This window comes from Etheostoma cragini, chromosome 1 (genome assembly GCF_013103735.1).
Source record: "Etheostoma cragini isolate CJK2018 chromosome 1, CSU_Ecrag_1.0, whole genome shotgun sequence".
Lineage (NCBI taxonomy): Eukaryota > Metazoa > Chordata > Actinopteri > Perciformes > Percidae > Etheostoma > Etheostoma cragini.
Window position 1 is genome coordinate 19070503 of NC_048407.1, and position 22606 is coordinate 19093108.

At 38.7% G+C, this 22606-nt stretch overlaps 2 protein-coding genes across 2 annotated transcripts; one reads left to right on the plus strand and one right to left on the minus strand.

Moving 5' to 3' along the window:
* The first annotated feature begins 66 nt into the window (after positions 1 to 66).
* pkd1l2a (polycystic kidney disease 1 like 2a) lies at positions 67 to 22262 on the plus strand. The gene is made up of 42 exons (XM_034872260.1): positions 67 to 165; positions 3354 to 3606; positions 4272 to 4430; positions 4523 to 4711; positions 6221 to 6331; positions 6458 to 6605; positions 6715 to 6944; positions 7033 to 7443; positions 7569 to 7696; positions 7795 to 7933; positions 8293 to 8491; positions 8619 to 8730; positions 8812 to 8953; positions 9151 to 9363; positions 10142 to 10284; positions 10482 to 10661; positions 10785 to 10922; positions 11337 to 11483; positions 11563 to 11687; positions 11782 to 11902; positions 12382 to 12510; positions 12599 to 12824; positions 12973 to 13163; positions 13266 to 13496; positions 13904 to 14005; positions 14108 to 14286; positions 14399 to 14545; positions 14647 to 14846; positions 15204 to 15430; positions 15534 to 15750; positions 16270 to 16745; positions 17585 to 17681; positions 17761 to 17901; positions 17986 to 18171; positions 18941 to 19271; positions 19782 to 19915; positions 19996 to 20123; positions 20201 to 20361; positions 20980 to 21190; positions 21308 to 21409; positions 21496 to 21627; positions 21740 to 22262. Exons 1-42 carry the CDS (start codon positions 136 to 138, stop codon positions 21908 to 21910), a joined length of 7437 nt encoding a protein of 2478 aa, XP_034728151.1. The 5' UTR covers positions 67 to 135; the 3' UTR covers positions 21911 to 22262.
* bola3 (bolA family member 3) lies at positions 932 to 2333 on the minus strand. The gene is made up of 4 exons (XM_034872250.1): positions 2159 to 2333; positions 1913 to 2036; positions 1654 to 1742; positions 932 to 1412 (listed from the first exon to the last, which is right to left on the minus strand). The coding sequence occupies exons 1-4, from the start codon at positions 2216 to 2218 to the stop codon at positions 1347 to 1349; spliced, it is 339 nt and encodes a 112-aa protein (XP_034728141.1). The 5' UTR covers positions 2219 to 2333; the 3' UTR covers positions 932 to 1346.
* Positions 22263 to 22606: the final 344 nt, after the last annotated feature.

The window sequence follows — 22606 nt, forward strand, 5'->3', positions numbered from 1 at the left end:
TATTTAAATAATATAATTCATAATTAATATACAGTCCATGGGTGCAATTTGAAAACCCCTCAATAAGTGTGGTGCCTTCGTGGTTCCTTCATGTGCGCTTGCAAATGTTTAACATCCTCCCCCGCCTAAAAGTTTATGTCATGCCTTGTCAAAGGTGCTGGGCAGGTAAGCTAGCTAGATAGCTAACGGTAGTTATTGATGTTGTAGAGAATGGGCAAAAATAGATGGATAAAACAACATCAGTGCAGCTTAAAAAAGGCTAAGTAACGTTACATAAAAACGTAAAACATTGAATAGCCTACACTTGTCCAAATTACACGACACCATTAACGTTAACCGTCTCTGGCATATTAACACTTGATAGTGTTATCGTGGCTAATGTGGTAACAAACAGTCGCATGTACATCCAGGAGAAGCGAAGCGAAGCCTAGCAACGTAACCTTAACTTCATTGTTCCATTAAATCAGTTGACTACAAAGAATAAGTGGCTCATGCTAATTTAGCACCCATTTACACAGTCTATGGTACCACCTTATGAAAATGTTGCTAAGATTAGCTTTTTCAATCTACTGTGTCTGTCGTATGCAAAGCAGCATAAGTGAACAAAGATTTAAATATTTGGTAAATCTGAATATGAAAAGAGTTTAAAAGGGGATCTAAGTTTAGATTTGTGATATGTTCGTTAAATCACTTTACTCCGCAATTTAAAACATATTGATCAGTGAGGCTTTTTCTAGGAGTTTTTGCACAGGCTTCAAAAAGTCCCATCAATAACCGGCCTGAGCCATAAATATATATAGCTTATACATTTTTTTATGAGAATACTTACATTTTTGGTTAGTAAAGAATTATAATATAAAATACTAAGCAGTTGTTTTAAAAAAAAATGTCCGTGTCAGTAACCCTGACCAATGCTCCACAAACAAGGGTGTGTAGTAAGTCTCCAACATTCAGGAGGTTGTGTTTATTACTTCTTTGACTGCTTATCATTACACCAGCATTGTTATCAACCCTGAGAAGACCCCAAATTGGGCAGAAACCTACCTGACTTAAAAAAAAATTAATTATACATTATACTCAGTCTTTGTGCGTATTGTCACCACTATCTCAGAGTAGAAGATATCTGACTAGTTTAATGATAACTTAGTGTAATCATTTTATTCACATTTCATACTGTGTATGCCAGAAACGATAAGAATATCGATGTCCCTCTGCTTTTCTGCCACTGACACATTAACAATTGTGTAATTAATTTACTACACAATATCCTCTTTTAAACTGTACATTCATAATAGACAGGGGGAACAAAAGGAAAAAATTGTGGGTCAAGAGTGGAAGGACTTTTTCTAATGTTTTGGAACATCAGTAAATATTCGCAGTCCGTGCATTCCTTGAATCTCTTCCTTGAGTGCCTGTGGAGAACAAAACACAACAGCTAATGAACAACATTTAACTGGTACGAGAAGTATAAACACCTACAAAGTGTACAATGTCCACCATAGTTCAGGCGATAATCTTAAAAATCTCACAGGCATGGTTGACAGATAGATATGACCATAGACAAAATCCAACTTGTAACATAGTTTTGCACTACTTGTTAGTTTACACTGCCACAGGTAATATGCTGGCCTGATTGGGATTCTTCTTATTTACCTGATTGACTAATTGGTGTTGTTGAATGGTCCTTTTTCCTTTGAACTCACTGGACTCTATATGGATCTCATACATGGCCCCACAACCACCTAAACGCAGCACAAGGTCACACAAACAACACGGACATTTCCCAGATGTGTATGCAGTGACTATCTGCTTTATACACTACAACAGATCTACATAAAAAAAACTTAAGGTGTCTATATTTTAGTTATTATTGGACATCTGAAATATGGTGCTGCCAGATAGCTCTGTTTACCTGATATATCCACAACTTTGAGCGATGCTGCTAACGGGAACTTCTCCTTCAGTATGTTCGCGATGCGGACCTCTCCGTCTGTTTGTGTGGACATACATCTCTGCCCATGACCAAACACAACAACCTGAGGAGGCAGAAACAAGGAGGAGCGATGAACTGCGTCCAGTTTATCAAACTGCTAGCATAACAAATCGACCCTATGAACTGCAGTGCGAGCCAGGACTGTTAACGTTAAAGTGTATTTACTTGATTACTGCGAAGAACCCGGAGGGCAGAGGCCATCAAGCTACGTTTACAAGCCAACATTGCGCCAGTTTATCTATGGTTTAATCAAGGGACGTTTAAAAAAATTCGCACTGGTTGTTCCACAAGTCATGTCCTCGAGAGCATCGTCTCAGTAATATGACGTCAGTCATCCGGGGCGGTACTTGTGAGTCGCTTTTTTTTCCCTTTACGGTCATAATAAAAATGCATATATCCTACCTAAGAAATAACTAAGAAAACAAAAATTAAAGTTTTTTGTTAGATACAATTTTTAATCATATTATTTCTAATCAATCAACACACTGGTGTGTTTTTCATATATATAATTTTCACCCATAAAAAAATGTGCTTAAAAATGTGAATGTATGTATATTATATATATATACATGTATACACACACACACACACACACATCTATATATATATATATATATATATATATATATATATATATATATATATATATATATATGATTAGGGTAAATACAATAATGTATGGAATGTGATTGTAATAAACTGTGAATTATATGACTGTTGGAGCTGGCATACCTAAATAAAATGCTGCCATTATGTTATTAGAACACAGCCTTGTTCTGTCTGGCATGTAAAATGTCTATTGCTCTTTCAATTCTGGGGGATTCATTATACTAACATTTTAAAACATTATGAATGTTAATCCTGTTTCAAAATAAAGGCCACTATCTTTAATTTGAATGTTTTTAACCTTCCATATCAGTCTGAACAACAACAGGCCCATGGGAAGTTGAAGGCTCCTTTTAAAATTCAAATTGGCATTTTCGTGGTATGAAGGAACAAGTCTGAATGAGAATCTTATCTCACTCTGCAGGTTGTGGAGATTTACATGTACATTAATGGAGGCAGAGGTGCAATCAGTGACTGTTGACAGTGGGCTTTCGTCCCTTTTCACTACAGGCCTGAGCTTTTGTTTGTGCACAAGAATTATAGGGGAAACACAAATACTGGACAGCCATCAAAGAAGCAATCCTAATCTCAGAAATCATCCGGAGTGCAGACCGGTGTCAGAATTGCTGACGTCATTACCCTTTAAAGACATGATGACAACAGAGAGTCTGTACAGTGTGCAGGTGCAGAGATGGAAAGCACCACTTTCCCCACACTGACATTGATGGTTCTCTTTCTCACTTGTTATGCTCAGGAGGATACAGAGGGTCTATCCTGCCCAGAAAACCAAGAGAGTTTTGATGGCTCTTGCTACGAATTTCTGGGTCTGCAGCGATCCTTTCTCAGTGCCCAGGGGTGGTGTGAGCAAGGCGGCGGACACCTAGCCTTCATCCTGAATGATGAAACACAGCAGTTCCTCCAGAAGCACCTGGACCCGGAGATGGACTGGTGGCTTGGGCTGGCACCTGCAGCTCCAAACCTCACACTCGACTCTGCTGCCACTGAGGGTAAGTGGGCATTGCGTAATAACTGCATGACTTCTAATGTATATAGCCATTAGAAGTCATGCAGTTGAGTCACAAGTGCTGACGATTATTCATAAATCACATAAAGTACATTTCTCTCCATACATCCGTGCATATTAAGGTACTTTACGGCATATATGAGTAACACATTTGATATATCTGAGAATATATTGAATAATGTCAGAAAGGAAGATTATCTATCTGCTGTCTCATTAGGCAGCTTGCATATCTATTATATAGATCTGTAATGTGTTTGTTTACTGACATTTGTTGGAAAACTGTCACATTTGGATATCTCCCACAAGCAGCAGGTGTATTGAGAGATAGATACAGTATTTCTCTTTCATTTGAATTTACAAAAGGCTTCCTGTCAAAGGGTCTGATTTATGAATGTGTTTTTTTGTCCTTTCACAAAGAACAAGTCTTTATCATTCATTCACGCTGACACCAGCTCAATCTATTGCTTTGTTGTTTTTATGATCCCTGAATGGCATTGTAAAAAATAACTTAATGAAAAAAAAAGATAAGCAAAAAGACAGACGATGTTTAACATCTGTGGTGATTTGATTAGCATTTTGTATGATAAGCAGAATTCAAAATGAATGATTGATCAAATAAATGCTGTATCCTCTTTTGTGCTTTCCCAGGTTCTCTTGCGTGGTTGGATGGTTCAGATGTCAGCTATAGTAACTGGATGAACATGCCAGAAACCCAAGCCGCCTGTGGACATATCCTGAGACATTCCGGCTTCCAGTGGGAAGCCACGGAGAACTGCAGCCAGGAACTCAACTTCATTTGCCAATTTGGTGTGCACACCTAAAAGAAATCACCAAATAGCATTGAACTTATGTTGTGTTTGCTCCACTTTAATAATTCTTGATTTTTTTTTCCTTCTCAGATTCTGGGAGATCTATCGCATGTGATGGCCAAAATGCAACATTGCAATGCGGTTCTGGTCAAGTTATAGAAATAGATGACAGCTTCTATGGTCGAAAAACAATTCACTACTGCAGATCCAAACTTACATCCTCACCCACATCCTCCCAGGAGGAGTGCAGCTGGATAGACGTGATAGATTCTGTAACAGGTATTATGAATTACATAAAGTATTTTTTCCTTAACATGAAATATAAAATGAGAGCCGGCCTGCTATATTCTACAAACGTAGTGGCGGCTATGATAGAGAAACACAAACATACGCATAATAAATCAGGCTACTTCTCATCACAAATATTTATTTAACTTGCAACCTGGTGGAACAAGTGTGTATTTACAGTGAAAGCTATGGGAACATATTTGGCTTTGTTGGCCAGATACTAAAATCACCACAAATTACATGTTTGTTTAATGCTTTGTGTCCAACACAAAAAACATCATTGCCGTGTGAGTGCAGACAAAAGGATAACACTTCCTGAAAATACATCTGACAAATCCCCTCCTAGGAGCTGAATAGATGGGCTTTGGGGTAAATATACATTCACATTCATATCAGTCAGGGATTAGTTCATGCAACTACTAAACAAATAGTTTTTTCTCCTTATTGTTAAAGTGTTTTCAGTCGCTTTGGTAAATTTCTTGAATCATCCTCGACATTTTCAAAACAGTAAGTGCATTTATCAAAACAATTCACACAAATAGCAAAACACCATGGATTACTTGCAAAAGCCAGTCACTTGCTCAAAATTCTTACTTCATCTCTCAAAAGCAAATATCTGTGTCAATGCCATAAGAATGACAAGTCCTTGTGTCACTGTGTACGGATAAGACAGTCACATTTCGTAGTCATGTTGTCAATATAACAGTGTACTCTGGAGGGATGTTCTGATGTAAAATATGGCTAAAGTTTTGATGGCAATTATTTTGAATTGTAAGTTACACCTTAGTGTATGTGGGAGTTTGATTGCAAGAGACTGGACAAGATTCACATTTACGCTGTTTGTTCTGTAATTTGTTTGCAGACCATGTCATCGCGATACAAAAAAGAAAAGACAGCACTACATAGCAGAAAGAAAAAAACAAAAGTAGAAATGTGAACATTCAACTGGGAGAAATTTACCAAATCAGGACAGATTTTGAAAAATAGTCTAATGGAAATGTACAGAATTATACAACAACTTTTTCAACCATTTTGCATGTAAAGACGTATGCTATGAACTAATCTCAAATGTTGTGGGGGTGAGACTATTCAACAGAGACCCATTATAATACATTTTGATCAACATAAGCAATTTATAATGTAGGAAACGGCAGAGAATTGTACATAATGATTTTCATTGATGTACCAAAGCATTTGCAACGTGCTTACTGAAATGAGAAACTTCTTTGATGTGCACAAGTGACACAATGATTGTTTGATGATGTTTTGAGAATTTCAATTCTTATCTGAGAAATGTACCAAAGCAACTGAGAAAAACTCAAATACACCTCTTTAGACACCAGCAAGATTATTTATTTTAAATAGGATAAAAATGGAACAGTGTCATGCTTTTTTAAACTTACTAACACAATATTTTCAAGGCCTCTTGAGCAAGACTGAAAATATCTGCAACACATTCTGCAACACATTATCATTTACTTAATTTGTGTGTCATTCCAGCCCATTGCCACGGACGGCAGACTTGCCAGGCTCCAGTGGATCTGAGCTCTTTTGGTGAACCATGTCCTATGATGGGAAGTTACATGTCTGTAGAGTACAGCTGCAAACATGGTCAGATTTCACTTCCACTGCACATAGACTCTCAAATAATACTGAAGGTCATTATTAGATGGAGCAGACTGGACAATCTGAAGCAACGTTTCCATGATTGAAATTAACAGTGTGATTTCTTCTCAGGACTCCACCTGTTGATGAGTAAGCTGGCGGCTGTCTTTGATAATGTCACCGTCACTGTGAAGTGGCTCCTTCATCCTTTTCAGGGAAACCTCACATGCACAATGAATGCTGGAGATGGCCACATCATCGATCCATACAGCCCAGAAGAGTGAGCAAGACTTTGCATTCAACCAGAGATATATAAAAAACGTGTGTATATATATATATATATTTTATTCATTCACTGTATTTAAGCTATAACTTTAACTGTCTCACAGGATGGAGAGCACTGTGATGCACAAATTCAGCCTCCCCGGTGTTTTCATCGTTCGAGTGGAGTGCAATACCAGTGACTGGCATGTTACAGCTCAGAAAGCCATAACCATTCAGGAGCCCATTAGAGACTTTGGTGTCATTAAGTGCTATAGCAGTAATATGTCAACAGATGGCACTAAATGCAATGCACTTCATGGTGGGCCTCTTCAGATCCAGGTTACGGTAGAGGCAGGTGAGTTGGTCCAACACAAGGTGATACATGCTTTCAAAAAAACACACCAAAATGCAAAATTATTTGATTACCTTTTTTCTGTAAATAGGTACAAATGTTTCCTACACATTTCAACATGAAGGCCATTTGGTTGCAAAATCCTCAGCGGAGAGAGGAATCACACCACACAACATTACACTGAGTGCAAGTGTGGTGGAAGAGCTTGGACATGGCTGCCACAACCTGACTGTAACTGCCTCTAACAGGGTCACAGCACACACGGTATCCACTGATCTGGAGCTGTGTCTGCTGGAGCCCGTTGAAGGCCTGCAGGCCTCGGTGATAGCAGAAGAAGACACGTGTCCAGACTCAAATGATCTCATCATTGGTGTTTCGTTGGACAAAGGAGCCCCTGTGGAGCTGCTCTTTAATCTGACTGGAGGCAGGGACACACTCTCCGAGACCAGACACATTCTCAATGGCAGCTTACAAGCTTATACATTCTCCAGCCCACTTAAAGGTACCATACAACTTAAGCCATGCTGAAATGATTAACTGAAAACAATCACCCATAGTGTATTATACTAATACGTCTAAAATATGTTTGTTATGCAATGCTCCTAAATACATACTCTTTTGGTAAAGGACCGTTGAAGGTGAATATGCGAGCCGCAAATGCCATCTCTGCCTCTGATGTAGACGTGAACTTTGAGAACATACTTTGGGCTTGCCAGAATGACTCTGACTACTCACCAGATAAACATCAAAACACAGTAAGTGAAAGATTGGTATCAAGTAAAAATGATCCGAGCATATGTTTAGGTATTTGCTTGTTTCTGTTACAGCACAATGTCTTTGTTTTCATCTTCAGACAGGTGGTGTAAGTATAGACGACTTGAAAATAACTGCTACTCCAGACACTTTGTTTGACTACACCCAAAGTGTCAAACTGAGCGTAATTGGAACTGAATCATTGTCCAGCAAAGGACTCACATTTGAATGGAGATGTGGTAAGTACAACAATGAATTGACCACTGAGCATTTTAAATGTGTTTTAATGGTTTAAAACACAATTAAGTGATTACAGGGCGTGAACACAATTAGAAGAACACCGACAATCCAAAACCACCCCATACTAAAAAAACACAAAACCATACTTACATGTAACAGTTAAGCTTTTTAATGCACAGTGTTTGTGACAGTGAGACGTTTTTCATGCACACTATGAGTTCTGGTTTTAGTCTCATCCTTAATTTGTGATGGGAATTTTACATCAAACATGACACACCTGGTTATTCGTCTCTCTGTATACATGATTGTAACAGTATCCAGCTATTTTAAAGCTCTACTTCTGCTTCCTTCCACACAGAAGGAAACTGCAAATGCACAAACAAAACAAAGGATCAAACTCATGTCATTGAAAAAGATTGCCTTCCAAATCCCTTTGATATTTTCAATTACACTGTAACTGTGAGCAGAAGAACCTGGTTTAGGGAATGGGTTGATCTTGCTTCTGCTTCAAAGTGCGTCACTGTGACTCCAAAAGAATTCACAGATGTCACCATCAGGTAAAAGGGGGTAATTTACAATAAATGCTCATATATCTTAAACAGTAATTACTCTGCCGGTTGTTTGCAGATTTTACAAATAGGCCTACTTAAAATGACAGTTACCTATTTACTTTAACTCTTGCAGTTGTCACGATTGTGCTTCAATTAATGTCAACGACCATGTAAAACTCAGACTGAGCTGTGTGACAACTTGCCCAGATGTTGTTTGGTATATTGAGGACCTCAAACCTTTGACGGTAAGTCTGGAACAGCACTTGATTTTAAACTGTGATGTCGGAGATTAACGTGTCAATTATTAACCAATGGTCTTTTCACAGGATGATCTCAAAAAATGTTACTCCGAAGCAGGAAGAAGGCCACCTATTGAGAGGCAGGATGGCAACACTGAATATGTTGTACATAGCCAGCATCTGAAAGTTTCAAGGGATACATTACACAACATCAGTGTGGTTGCTTATGGTGGGTTTTTTATTCCATAGTCAGTCATAATGTTCGTTTCAGCAGTGCAGACTTTTAGATATAGTAGCATGAATAGAGGTTTGGGCAGTGTGCAACCCACTGCTTTATTCAAAACCATGTTTTACTCTCTTTCTTTTTTCACTTAAGCTGAAATAAAGTTTTTCGAACATTTTGCTGTTTTTCGGTTTTTTTTACAGGAAAAAGTGTACCAGGTTTTGCCAAGTACACTTTTCCAATACCAGGTGCTGAGCCAACTGAACCAGCAGCAACTGATGCTCCTGCAGAGCCCAGACCCCCCTCATGTAGCGTCTCTCCACCGTCAGGAACGGTTCTCGATGCTTTTGACATCACCTGCAAAGCAAGCTCTTTCTGCTCTACAGGCTGTTTGTATTGCTTCAAAACAGACACAGGTGAGAATTTGCAGTATTACCTCTTGATTTAATTCACTTTTAAACTAATAAGGCGTAAACCGTGTTATGAGTACACACAAGGAAGCAGGAGTAGTATGAATCTGTTGATAGGAAATAAAAAAAAGGGACATCAACATGTGTGTCAATTAGTTATTTTATACATGTTGCAAAAGAATCCCAGAGCGAGAAAAGTTTGAATTTGGTTAGGTAGAGTTTGACACTAGAAGTCTGTTTTCACATTAATCTGCTGAAGGGGGAAAGTTATCTGTGCTTATCTTAAATCTCAGTTTAAGACGTGGATGTACCAGCATACTTTTTTTACTTCAGAAGCCAAAAGGTCCAGTATGAAACTTACACAAGTGTGATGTGGAAACTTTAAAACCTCCAGTGCACCGCGTAAACTTTGAGAATGGATAACTAGTGTTACGCAAGGGCTAGAAGTAATTTTAGGATTTTTTTTAACTGGCTAATTGAGTTCTTTTGCTGTCAAACCATATCACAAAAAAAAAAATATTCAAAGCAGAAGAGTACTTTTTACGTCATAAAACCTGTCTGGAGGGGATATTTGAGCCCTTTTAAAAGTTTTGCATATAAAAACTAATTTAGGATGAGTTTTATGATGATGGCTGACCCTTAGAAGAATGCGCTTTGCCCTAGAAATGAGAATTTAGTGCCTGTTATTTATGTCAATGCTTTGGCCATTCTGCAACCTGTATGCAGTTAAATAATTAAGAATGAATTTCAACAGTTTTACAAAATGTTCTCTTTTGTCCACAAGGCAAACATCTGCGCTGCAGTAATGCAAATGAGGTGAAATCGGTCTTTCTGCCTGTCGGTGACAAGAACAACAATTACAGTTTGTCTGTTGTAGTGACAGTGAAAAATGAATATGAGAAAGCCACCACAACTGTCTCCACTCAGGTTTGTCATTGACAAGTATACGCAGATTTAAATTTGGAGAGATTTGTTTTCACAGCCGATACACAGAAACAGATAGCAACATACAGATAAACACTACACACGCATCTTCGGTGTCAAAAAGGAGGATTACAGAAACAGGTTCTCTATGTAAATTTCTTTTTTAATAATTCAGACTGACTGTGTTTGTGTTCCTCAAGGTACGAAAAAGCAGCTCCAGTACAACTGTGGAGGCTCTCCAATCTGCAGTGGAGGATACTGTGAGTCAGTTAGAGCAGCAGGGTCTTCTCTCTGGGGAGACACTCGGACAAATGTTTTCTTCAGTTTCTGATATGCTGAATACCGAAGACCGCCAAGATCAGAAGGATGCAAGGACAAAGGTAACAGAATGCCGGCGATGTTTAAATTTCAGTAATATGTTGCTGTGATATTTGTGAGGCTTACATCTGTGCCCAAGTGGAGGACAGCGTGATGTTAATCAGCACTCCTGCCTTTTTTTTTAGCTCAGAAAGCAAATGCTGACCAAAATGACCACAATTCTGCTGGACTCACCCACCAACACGTCTCAGGAAGTGCAAGTGACGGCCAGAGCTGTGGCCGGACTCACGCAGCGTGCTGACGAGCTCAGTCTGGCTGCTCAAGTACAGTACAGTAGATCAGTCCAGTAGAATCAAAAAATTGCATATTACGTTTAAAAAAGGAATCTACATGAAAAGTTAAGAAAATGCAGTACCGTCAGCCCTTTGTTTTCAACCATTGTAAGTGTTGGGTTTGATTTAATAAGTCTGATTTAATGTTGCAAAACAACAAATGAAGAAGGAAAGAAAATGTTGCATGCATCTCAACTTTGTGAGTATGGACTCTGTTTCCTGGTCCTTTTTACCCTCTGTGAAATCTGTAGCAACATGCAGACCAGGTTATTTAAAAGTAATTTGAATTTTTTTAACTGCCTTTCCCAACCTGAGTGAACTGAGAAGCAAATCATTTTTTTTTTTGAAAATCATTTCATTGATAAAGTTGGACACAGATAATCTGTTGCTGCATTTTCTCTCCAGGAGGAAGCGGGTTCATTGTTGGTAGACCTCAGCTCCTTCCTCAACACTATCAGTGTTAGTCAGGAGGATGGAGATGACGGAGAAGTGGCGCAAGCAGCTACACCAATAGTTGAAGCAGCCAGTAATATTTTGAATGCCTCATCAAATGTAAGAAAAAAGCTATGACTGATCATGCTAAATATCTGTTATTCCAGATACCAAACAACGTATAATTTGTTTTCCTCAGGAAAAAGTCTCAGATTTTCTTCTTACTGGAATAAGCAATGTTCAAAGTGCCTTGCTGAATAATAAAAAGCTGGATGGAGAACCTGCCATCATTGATTCTGGTCAGATCAGTGTGTATGTTAACAGGTAAGTGATGACTGACAGGGGCTAGAGCATTTACTTAAGAATAAACTAGGGCTTTCTGAAATGACTAAAATAATTCTGACTCTCATTACTGCAGAGTGTCTCCAGAAAAGATGCAAATGCAGGATATAAATGTCCAGAAAAACAGCTCATCCAGATTTTCCTTTCCCTCACTGCCGGCTCATGTTGTCTCTCCAGAGGATCCAGTGGATGTTAGAGTAAGTGTGTGTCATGTGCTTATACAGACAATGTTTGTCATCATAATGTGTTTATACCCTGTGTAGTTGTAGAAGTCTCCGTCTATGTGTGTGACAGTATGTACCTCCCTATTGTTGAACATCCATAATGCCTGGACCTGTTAAAATAACTACTTTATTCCTCATAAATAATGATATTCTTATTTGGATCAGTTACATAAATACCTCTTTACCTAAAATGTTTGCATACATTTCATTTTGAGAAAGCCAATAAAATAAGGCGCAGAGAAGGATTGTAGCTCAAAACGTTGTTAATACCTGATACAAACTACAACTATGGACCCACAAGAAAAATACTTTTGTCTGTAAAAAAAAGTGTAGATAAGGGCCAAATCAAATCAGGTTGGGTCTGCTTTCTTTAAATAAATCTGAGTCATAGTTTTGCCCAATTTGTTTTATGTATATGTAAATATACCAGTGTATGTCTACCCCCTTTCTAGATGATGAGTTTTGAGAAGAACCCGTATTCTTGGAAGGAGGAAAACATCACAGGAACTGTAGGATCTGTCTCTCTCACCAGAGTGAACGGCACTGTCATTACTGTAGAGAACTTACCTGATGAGATTGAGGTAATATTTGTTTAAAAGGCACTTTTAGTTACTTTACTTTGAACACATTGGTAGGTTGTTTAGACTAACGTGTATTCTGGTTTTTCAGATCCTCCTACCCAGGCATGATGTTGGGCAGGAGAACAGAACAGTCCTGGACCTGGCCAATTTCAGCACATTAATAATTAACGTTCCCTCTCCGGATGTAACACTGGTGCTGAAAATTGACCCGTCTGAAAACATCTCCTTCATGCTATTCCTGGGATATAAAGATTATCCAAATGATGTCAATTATGTAGCCAAGACTCAGATCCCTCTCTTGAATGCCAAAGAAGGTAAAATTAATTTCTTTTTTACATACTACATAATATGTCTGAAAATGACTTTTAAGGTATATTCATTGACATCATGATAAGAGAGAATGCTAGATACTTACATGTAAGCCTCCATGTGTACGTTTTTTATACGAATATGTCAACATAGAGGAAAAATACACATGGGTGCTGCGTCCCAAAGACAGAACAGGAGAAGTTGGAGAGCACTACCTTGTCATGAAGCCCATTGTTGAGCCAGGCGTCAAATCCGTCAATGCCACTGTCACTGTCATTTCTATCGCTGCCCAGTGCAAATACTGGAATGAAACAGAATCTTCTTGGAGTGAAGATGGCTGCAGGGTAATTAAAAAATCACAACACACATCCACAGTGGTTGCATCAATACATCCTTAAAAAGTGAGCTATCAAGTTTGACTGACCGTTTTTCTCTTTTTTTTGTAGGTCGGTCCGCTCACCACGCCTCTGGTCACCCAGTGCCTCTGTAACCACTTAACTTTCTTTGGCAGCTCTTTCTTTGTCATGCCAAACTTGGTGGACGTGTCACGCACTGCAGAACTTTTTGCTACATTTACTAACAATCCTGTGGTGGTGTGTTTCGTTGGGGCCATCTTTGCTGCTTATCTCCTGGTGGTTGTGTGGGCACGCAGGAAAGACATCCAGGACTCCGCTAAGGTAATTCTCAGTAAAGACTTGTACAACTATATATTGATGATTTGAAATGCCAGACCAATTGGAAAGTCTAATTCAGACGTAGTTGCTCACACATATTACATGAAATTGTTAAATTATGAGTACCACAGCAGAATACCCCAATAAAAACTCTGCATTTGAGCTGTCACTGTACTGTATAAACTGCAGCATCTCCTGTTCATATTCAAATACTCATGTAAAGTACAAGTACTTTGCTCTGACCTACTACAAAATGCACTCACAACAAAATACTAAAATATTGAAGCAGTCTATGACTTAAATGCTTTTAATTGCTTCATGTATCTTATATTTGACATTAATTTGTATAGCATTAACTTTACGTCATTGAATTTACTAATTAAAAAATATGTCTTTGCATTCGCTTGTAGGTCAAGATAACAGTGCTTGAGGATAATGACCGCTTGGCTGAGTATCATTACATGCTGAACATCAGCACAGGGCATCGGCATGGTGCATCTACATCATCTCAGGTCAGTAATGCCTGTTAAATATCAGAGGAGACTCAGAGAAACAAAACCTGTCACTTCTGTTGGACAACATTTATGATGCCCACAACTCTTTTTTGGTTTTAGGTGACGATAACCCTGCTGGGCACAGAGGGAGAAAGTGAACCCCATCACCTGACGGACCCTGAGAAGCCAGTGTTTGAGAGGGGCGGGGTGGACATGTTCCTGCTGACCACACACTTTTCGCTTGGAGATCTGCAGAGCATCAGGCTGTGGCATGACAACTCTGGAGCTCACCCTGCATGGTAAGGGTTAAAGGGCAGGACATGGTGATGTGACACAAAAGACAATTAAATCACGAAGGTAGTTTGTACTGTTTCTATAAGCACACAAGATAACTATTGATGTTACATGCAGGTATGTCAACAAAGTAATGGTGCAGGATCTGGAAAGTTTTCAAAAATGGCACTTCCTGTGTAACTCCTGGCTGGCTGTAGATGTGGGAGAGTGCACTTTGGACAAGGTCTTCCCAGTAGCCACGGAGACGGATTTGAAAAGGTTTAGGTAAGACTGGCCATGGATCTGTTACATTAACAAGGAATCTGTACGTTTTTATTTCTTTTAAATCCAAATTTTTGTTTTTTTCCCCCAATGCTTCTTTCTAGTAACCTGTTCTTCATGAAGACAGCCAAGGATTTCCAGGATGGCCACATCTGGTTTTCTGTCATAAGTCGGCCTCCCTGCAGCACGTTCACACGTGTGCAGCGAGTGTCCTGCTGTTTTTCCCTGCTGCTGTGCACCATGCTGACCAGCATCATGTTTTGGGGCATCCCCACTGACCCCTCTGAGCAGACAATGGACCTGGGTAGGTAACAAACATAAAGCTTCAAAGCTTTCAAGACTCTACATTACGTCATTATAATGTAAAATTTTGAATATTTTACTATACAATAGAATACTTTTAAATTAGTTCAAATACAGCTCTATTAACCCCCATACACACATAGAGAATATGTGACTATCCCTAATTTTGAGCACTAGCTTGTTTTCTATAATAACATGCAAACAAGAAAAACACTGAACTTTTGCATAGAGTATAACCTGGACAGGCGTGCTGAGGGTTTATGAATAGATGAGTATCCAAAATAATACAAATAAGGTCTGACTAAAAGAGCAACTTCACATCCATTTAAACAACACTTTGCTCTAAAATACTTTGCAGGTCACATCGAGTTCACCTGGCAACAGGTTATGATTGGCCTTCAAAGTTCAATCATCATGTTTCCCATCAATCTCCTTATCGTGAGTATCTTCAGAAACACTCGTCCTCGAGAGAGGGGGTCCAAAACAGACACATCCAAACAAGGAAAGACTGGTCGAGTTTCTCCCTCGCAGACGCTTTCCCCTCAGAAAGAGCTTAAAGATATCACACCAGACACTGTGCTCAAGGTGAGGTAACAGATATCCATATCAGTGAATTTGAACATTTTGAAAGCTATAATAAATCAATTGTTATATATGTCTAAAGTGTTTAACATGGTTTCTCCATTAGGACATAAGGAGAATTGCTCAGTCACTCTCAAAGGCCATGAAGAATCCACTGCCTCACTTGGAGCTCCGGCCTGGGCAGCAGGCAGACATCAACACTCTGCTGTCTCTGGTGGAGGACATCATTAGACACCAGAGCCGTGCGGCTGGAGACTTCTACACTGACGCCTCCAAGAGGGATGGCTCAATGATTCTTAGTTTACGTGCAGTTAATCTACAAGGTAAACAGCATCATAGGCTTTACCACGCTCTTGATATCATGTGTTTTGCATTTTTTACTGGAGGACCAGACTTTGGTTAGGCAATGACTCAGGCCATGAATTAATATAATGGCCATATTATATCTTCTTTCTGTCTCTTCAGGGTTTACTTCTTTCCGGAGTGTTTTCCTCATGGCACTGGCTTGATGCATTATAGATATAAAAATGATTAAGGATCATTATTTACTTCAATTAAGGATTAAGGTTTAAGACAAACTGTATCTTTCATTTTAGATAAAACTAAACAGTTGTCAAACAAACTCTCCTGATATTGTGATAGATTAATCGGATGATGGTGATGTAATCTGTGATATTGTCAATGGTCTAAACTAGGCCATACCTTAGTTTTTAGATTGATTATGGCCTATAGTACCTGTGGTCTCATTTGCATACTGAAAGACAAAATAATTAATGCAAAAACCTTGGGCATAATGCATATGGCAAGCTCACCGAGTAATACAGATTTTTTTGCGTGGACAGAAAACAGTGTGTGGACAAGCCCTGAGAAGTCTTCAGATGAGTTTCAGAAGAAGAGCAGCAACAACAGTCGATTCCTCTACAAGCAGCTGCGTCATGTTGAGAAGGAGCTGGGTTTGTTGGGACCTTCTCGTTTTCCAAACCCAGACAGCTACAACCGAGCCATGCAGCAAGTTCAGGGAATGAAGGGTCTTCTGGAGTTCCACCTTCCCTCGTCCAGCCTGGAAGGTGACCAGCTGGACCGCAGCCCCAGTCCAGAAGAGAGCATCATCAGAGACTCCACCAAGAAGTGCTGTCGTGGAGGGCTGCCGTGGTGGTTTGTGTTTGTTGGCTGGATACTGGTGATCGCAACCAGCGGTGTGTCAGGGTACTTCACCATGATGTATGGGCTGACGTATGGGAAAGACCGCTCTATAGGCTGGCTGATCTCCATGGTGGTCTCCTTCTTCGAGAGTCTCTTTATAACTCAACCTCTGAAGGCGAGTGCTCATACAGGGATAACATGGATAGCATTGCAAATGTTTAGAAAGTCATTCAATAAGGGAGCTTCAGACGTTTTCAACCAATGCCCAGTCTTTTTTCGTGTTTACTAAAATGTTCCTGTACATATTTCTGATGTACTAACTCAAAACATTACACTAAAGACATGCCGCCTTTAAATGGGTGATTCTTTTTTTGAAATTTGATATCGTTGTGATTCTCAAGACAAGATTAATTCATGGCAAAAAACTAAGTTCATGCATACAATCGTTAACTCTTGTCACATCCAACAACATGTTTGCTTTTTGGCCCATTAAAGCCAATTACGATTTCAGTCTTAATTTAAATAATATAAGTTGTTTACAGAGCACCTTTCAAAACCAAAGTTACAAAGTGCTTCATACAAGGCAGCAAATTAAATCAACACATTCTAAAATTATTAGATATTACATTTATACAGGTAAAACCAATTTCAGACAATTAGGATCAAATTAATTAATTTAAAAAGTAAAAACTAAAGAGACAAAAGACAATAAAATAAGGATAACCTCTGTAATAAAATTATGTCTTAAGACGAAATTTAAAATGATAAATAAATAATTGATTACAATTTTATTTCGATTCAGCTTTAAACATATTTTTCATTTTTTTAAGTATTTTTTATAATTTTAGTTTTTATTATCAGATATATTAAACTGCTCTATAAACATTTGCAAGACTTTCTGGGTCTTCCACTGATGTACCTCCCAGTACTTCAGAACATACATTCTGTATTTATAATACATTGATTGCCACGAGGTCTTTTGGTATTGAAGTTTTAATAAATCTTCCATCACAGGTTCTAGGTTTTGCAGCTTTCTTTGCTCTTGTTCTGAAGAATGTTGACCAGGAGGAGTATGGAGAGCCTCAGATAGATGAGAGTCTGAGAAACACAGGTACCTTTTGACTCCATTTTTGTTGTATTGTTTCGTGTGGAAAAAACAAAACGTATGTAGTGCAATATCCCTTCCTCAGATGATCCCGATGCAGTGCGCGCAGCAAGAAGAGACAGCACATGTAGTTTCTATCAGCCTCCACCTCCCACTGACATTGAGAGGATAAGGAACAATATGATTAAAGAACAGAAGGTCTTCGCCCTCATAAGGGAGATTCTTGGTAGGAGAACCACTTTGGTACAACATAGGAAGCAATGTGATACGGTTTGATATGCTGATTTGAGATATTTGTTTTGTGATGAAGCCTACATGGGATTTATGTGGATGTTGCTGCTGGTGGCATATGGTCAGAGAGATCCCAACGCTTACTTTCTGACCCAACACATTCGACAGAGCTTCAGCAAAGGGATCTCAGACAGCATGAGTATTCAGGATGTGTTCAACTGGGCGAACACAACTCTGCTGAGCAACCTGTTTGGAGAGCACCCAGGTCAGTATGTTGCAACGTTATTAACAAACATTTTACAGAAAGTCTGTGGTCTCCACGTCCTGAAGGTCAACAACAACTGCTTTTACTATAACGTGTGAATCTCCTTTAACATGTGCAAAAGTCATGTTTACTGCTATTAACAAAATAGAAAACACATGAAAATTATTCAGTTGTCATCATTTGGTAAATAAAAAGTATCTAATATAATATACGTTCATTTTGGCTTTGGGTGCCTGATGGACATTCTGGTCCTTGTATTGTAAAGCTACTTTATTTAAATACAAGGAAATAATAACCAAAACATAATTGAAATCCAATTCATTCAATTGCTAATCCAAAACAACTACAAATTTGATCTGACAATTAAAAGTTGTGAAGATGATAATATATGTTGGACTACTTATCAAGATTTACTAATATCCCCTGTTTTTTTATATATTATATCACATCACTTTGAAATGCCTCAAATCAAACTCTCATTTGTGCCTTTGTTCCTTACTACCACACTACAATATATCAACAGAATATTTATGTAGTGAAGTATATAATCTGTTCAAACATGTCCTGTAATTAAAATTGTGTAAAAAGGCTTTGTGTGGTTCAAAGTATGGAGTTAGTTGTGACTAAAGCTACAATTTATTTGGATTATAATATGGAAATAATATGGACTGTTTCATCTGCCAACATTTTTTTCACAGAAAATAAGGACCATTTTGACTGATATTTCCTTTAAATATGTTTGTTCTTGTTACCTCATAATCTTTCACAGGATTCATCACAGATGGAAACTCCAAGCTGGTGGGTAACGCTCGTCTTCGCCAAGTGAGGGTGCATCAAAACTCGTGCCTTGTGGCTCCCTCCATGCAGCAGTCTCAGCGCGACTGTCATGCTCTGTACTCATGGGAGTTGGAGGACATGGACTCCTACAGTCCAGGCTGGAGCCGCTCCCTGGGTGATAACGCCTCGCTGAACCTTCAAAGCCCATGGATGTACCAGTCCCAGGGTAAACTGAGGGCTTTCCCTATCTGGGGCAGCGTGATGCTCTACAGAGGAGGAGGGTTTGTGGTGGATCTGGGGCCAGATATACATAATTCTAGAAGGTATGCAATGTAATATTAAGAGCCTACTGACATTATCTCATTAGATGATGACAGATGATGAAACATGAAACAATTAGTCTACTAATCAATCCTTGGATTGATAGAGAATGAATGTCAAACATTTATAGGTTCAAGCTCCTTAAGTGTAAGGAATTTTCTGATAGCTTTTATACAAAACAATTTGATAACAAAAATAAGTGTTAGTTGCAGCCCTCCACATGATGACAGGTGACAGCATTTATTGTACATTCATGCAAAAACTAAATTCACAGTTGAATGGTCAACAATATAAATTAATACTAATTAATACATATTTAGATTTAGTAAAGTATTTTAATTTGCTTTAACTCAAGCCTTAAATTAGAGCAGCAATGACAGTTATAAAGGACAAAAAAGTGCAACACATTTGGCGTCTGCATCACAACTAGCTTTGTCTTGACATCAGGAGAGAATTGTGTTTTAAGGTATAATATTTACAAAGCATACCATTTAACCATGTTCTCTTTGTAGATCCCTTCAGTACCTTTATGACAACACCTGGTTTGATGTGTACACCCAAGCGGTCTTTGTTGAGTTCACTGTGTACAATGCCAACATCAACCTCTTTTGCATTGTCACTCTCATGCTAGAGACCACAGCCATTGGTACGTAATCTATGTACAGCTACTGTGTTGGAGCTGCGCAGAACATGTACTGTTATAAGAAAACTTCGTGTTTCCTCCAGGAGCTTTCCAGTTCCGCAGTGAGCTGCAGGGTGTGCGTCTTTACCAGTCAACCGGTGGCCTCCATATTTTTGTTATGGCCTCTGAAGCCATCTACTTCCTCTTCATCATCTATTACATGTTTGTCCAGGTATGAATTAATTACACCTCAAATCTACTAACATCACTAGTGATAACAACTTCTCACACAAACTTCTCTCCTGACAGGGAAAGCTGATTAAGCAGCAGAGATCGGCTTATTTCAAGAGTAAGTGGAACCTGCTCGAACTGGCGATTATCATCCTCAGCTGGAGCGCGCTGTCTGTCTTCATCAAGAGGACTTTACTGGGAAAGCGGGACATAGAGTACTACCAAAACAACAAAGACCAGTAAGCAATAAGAATAACAAGACCCATACAAGTAAGGGTTTTAGCTTAACATTGGTATGAACAACAGGTTTTGCTCATTTACTGTGCTTGGCTTATTTATGTTTTTACTGTACATCCACTTCTTTGTACTCTACATCTTTTTAGTTTACATCCATCTTGTATTCCAGCGCATCCTCTCTGCAGTACAGGAGATACCTCTTTCACTGTATCACCAGCATGCAATAACTGTTCTGATTAATAGTAAGCACTCACTGACATAAAACTTGAAAAATTTGGTTGATACAGAATATGTGTGGGAGGAAATATTTGAGTTGTTTGCAAACAGCTTTTACAGGATACACTGTGTGTGACAGCCAGTGAAAGCTAATCTTTTTGCTCAGACCAAAATAGACAACATAGAAACTCTACATTTTATAATTAGTGTTATCTGACAAATGCACTGAGTAATTTTAACATTTGGAAATGAATATGAACACAGAATATCTGTTATGTGAATTAAATTTCACTTCAATAAACAGGAAAGCATTACTGAGGCAACTATTATTTCCATAATCCAGTTGAAACGTGTTTTATTAGATTGTAAAAACAAGGCTTTGTACTCTCATGCTCTGTCTCCAGATACGCCAGTTTCCATGAAACGGCCAAGGCTGATGCGGTGCTGGGGTATCTGATTGCCTTCCTGGTGCTGCTGGCTACAGTCAAACTGTGGCACCTGCTGAGACTGAACCCGAAGCTACACATGATCACAGCCACGCTGCAGCGAGCCTGGAATGATATCTCAGGCTTTCTGCTGGTCATGACCATCATGTTTCTGGCCTACTCCATCGCTGTGAGCAGTTTCCCACACTTCAACATCAACATGTGGCCCGAGTCACTGCATTTCTCCCTATTTTAGCTATACTTTGTGACATAGATTTTATTAATAACATCACTTTCTACTTTTCAGTCTAACCTTATGTATGGGTGGAAGCTGTACTCTTATCGGACACTGCTGGATGCTGCACAGACCATGGTCAGCCTACAGCTTGGCATTTTTAACTATGAAGAGGTTAGTATGAGACTAATATAACTGTACCACAGCAGATTAAGACAGCTGGCTTTTCTTCAGTGCGTGTCTTCCTCCCGATCCTTCAGGTTCTGAATTACAATCCTGTGCTTGGAGCTTTCCTCATTGGCTCCTGCATTGTGTTCATGACCTTTGTGGTGCTCAACCTCTTCATCTCAGTCATTCTGGTGGCATTCAGTCAAGAGCAGATCTATCACAAGGTAACTCACCCATGCTGATTCTGAAATTATTGTACACATGTTGTAGAAGAAGTGAGAGCTTACCATTATTGATAACTTGATACTCATTGTGTTATGCATACTGTTCTTGCAGCCATCAGAAGAGGAAGAGATTGTGGACTTGATGCTGATGAAACTCTTCTGTTTGTTTGGAATTAAATGTAAGAAACAAGGTGGCGAACGCCTCACTGAGGGCCCAGTTGTTTCATCTGCTTCAAATAATGGACTCTTAACGATTTCTTCTGGGGATCTGTCAGAGGGTTGACATCTTCCCACAGAATGCTTTGCATCAGTTTTTGCTTTTGTTTCTTTGTGACAGAATATTAGCCCTTGCAAGTCTGTTAACTATTAGTGTTTCTGTCTACTGCTGCAGATCTGTCACTCTTGTAGGAGAAGCTAAAACACTTAGAGAAAGTAGGAACTGAGGATTCTTATGTTACGTTATTTATGTTATGTTATTTATGGCTAATTTGCTTTTATTCCATAAAGTAATTGTTTGTGGATACTAGTGAAACATTGTATTTGCATAAATCTGACGAATCTATGACAGTTGCTTATTATTAAACAACACCAAGCTTTTGTTATCACTCCATATGAATAGTAAAATGCATACGGTATATTGAGAACTTACACTTAGACAACAAACCCAAGGTGGCTGCACACAATAAAAGAGATTTAACTAAAGTCAATAGGCAATATATGTTACCACTACCTCTGGATGTTTTCAGATTCAACAAGATAAAATGTATATATATATATATATATATATATACAGTATGTATATAGTTCAAATGGATAGTAATGTGTAATACAATCTGGACATCTATGAACCATAAATATTAGTATACACTTAATAGCTATTGCCAGGTGCCTTCAAATGCCTTTTTACCATTTCTGTGTGTTGCTCCTTTAATTCACCTTTGGCTTTAATGTGCAATGAAATTGAGTAGATGAATGGCTA

Bases quoted from the DNA above. Each gene is read 5' to 3' on its own strand.
- pkd1l2a (XM_034872260.1), top strand. From the start codon at position 136: ATGTCATGCCTTGTCAAAGGTGCTGGGCAG. The intron at 12,825-12,972 runs GTAAAATTAATT...ATGTCAACATAG, and splicing joins TCTCTTGAATGCCAAAGAAG to AGGAAAAATACACATGGGTG. The intron at 17,902-17,985 runs GTAGGAGAACCA...TTTGTGATGAAG, and splicing joins CCTCATAAGGGAGATTCTTG to CCTACATGGGATTTATGTGG.
- bola3 (XM_034872250.1), bottom strand. From the start codon at position 2,218: ATGTTGGCTTGTAAACGTAGCTTGATGGCCTCTGCCCTCCGGGTTCTT. The intron at 2,037-2,158 runs GTAAATACACTT...CTGCCTCCTCAG, and splicing joins GGGTTCTTCGCAGTAATCAA to GTTGTTGTGTTTGGTCATGG. The intron at 1,743-1,912 runs GTAAACAGAGCT...TGCTGCGTTTAG, and splicing joins CAAAGTTGTGGATATATCAG to GTGGTTGTGGGGCCATGTAT.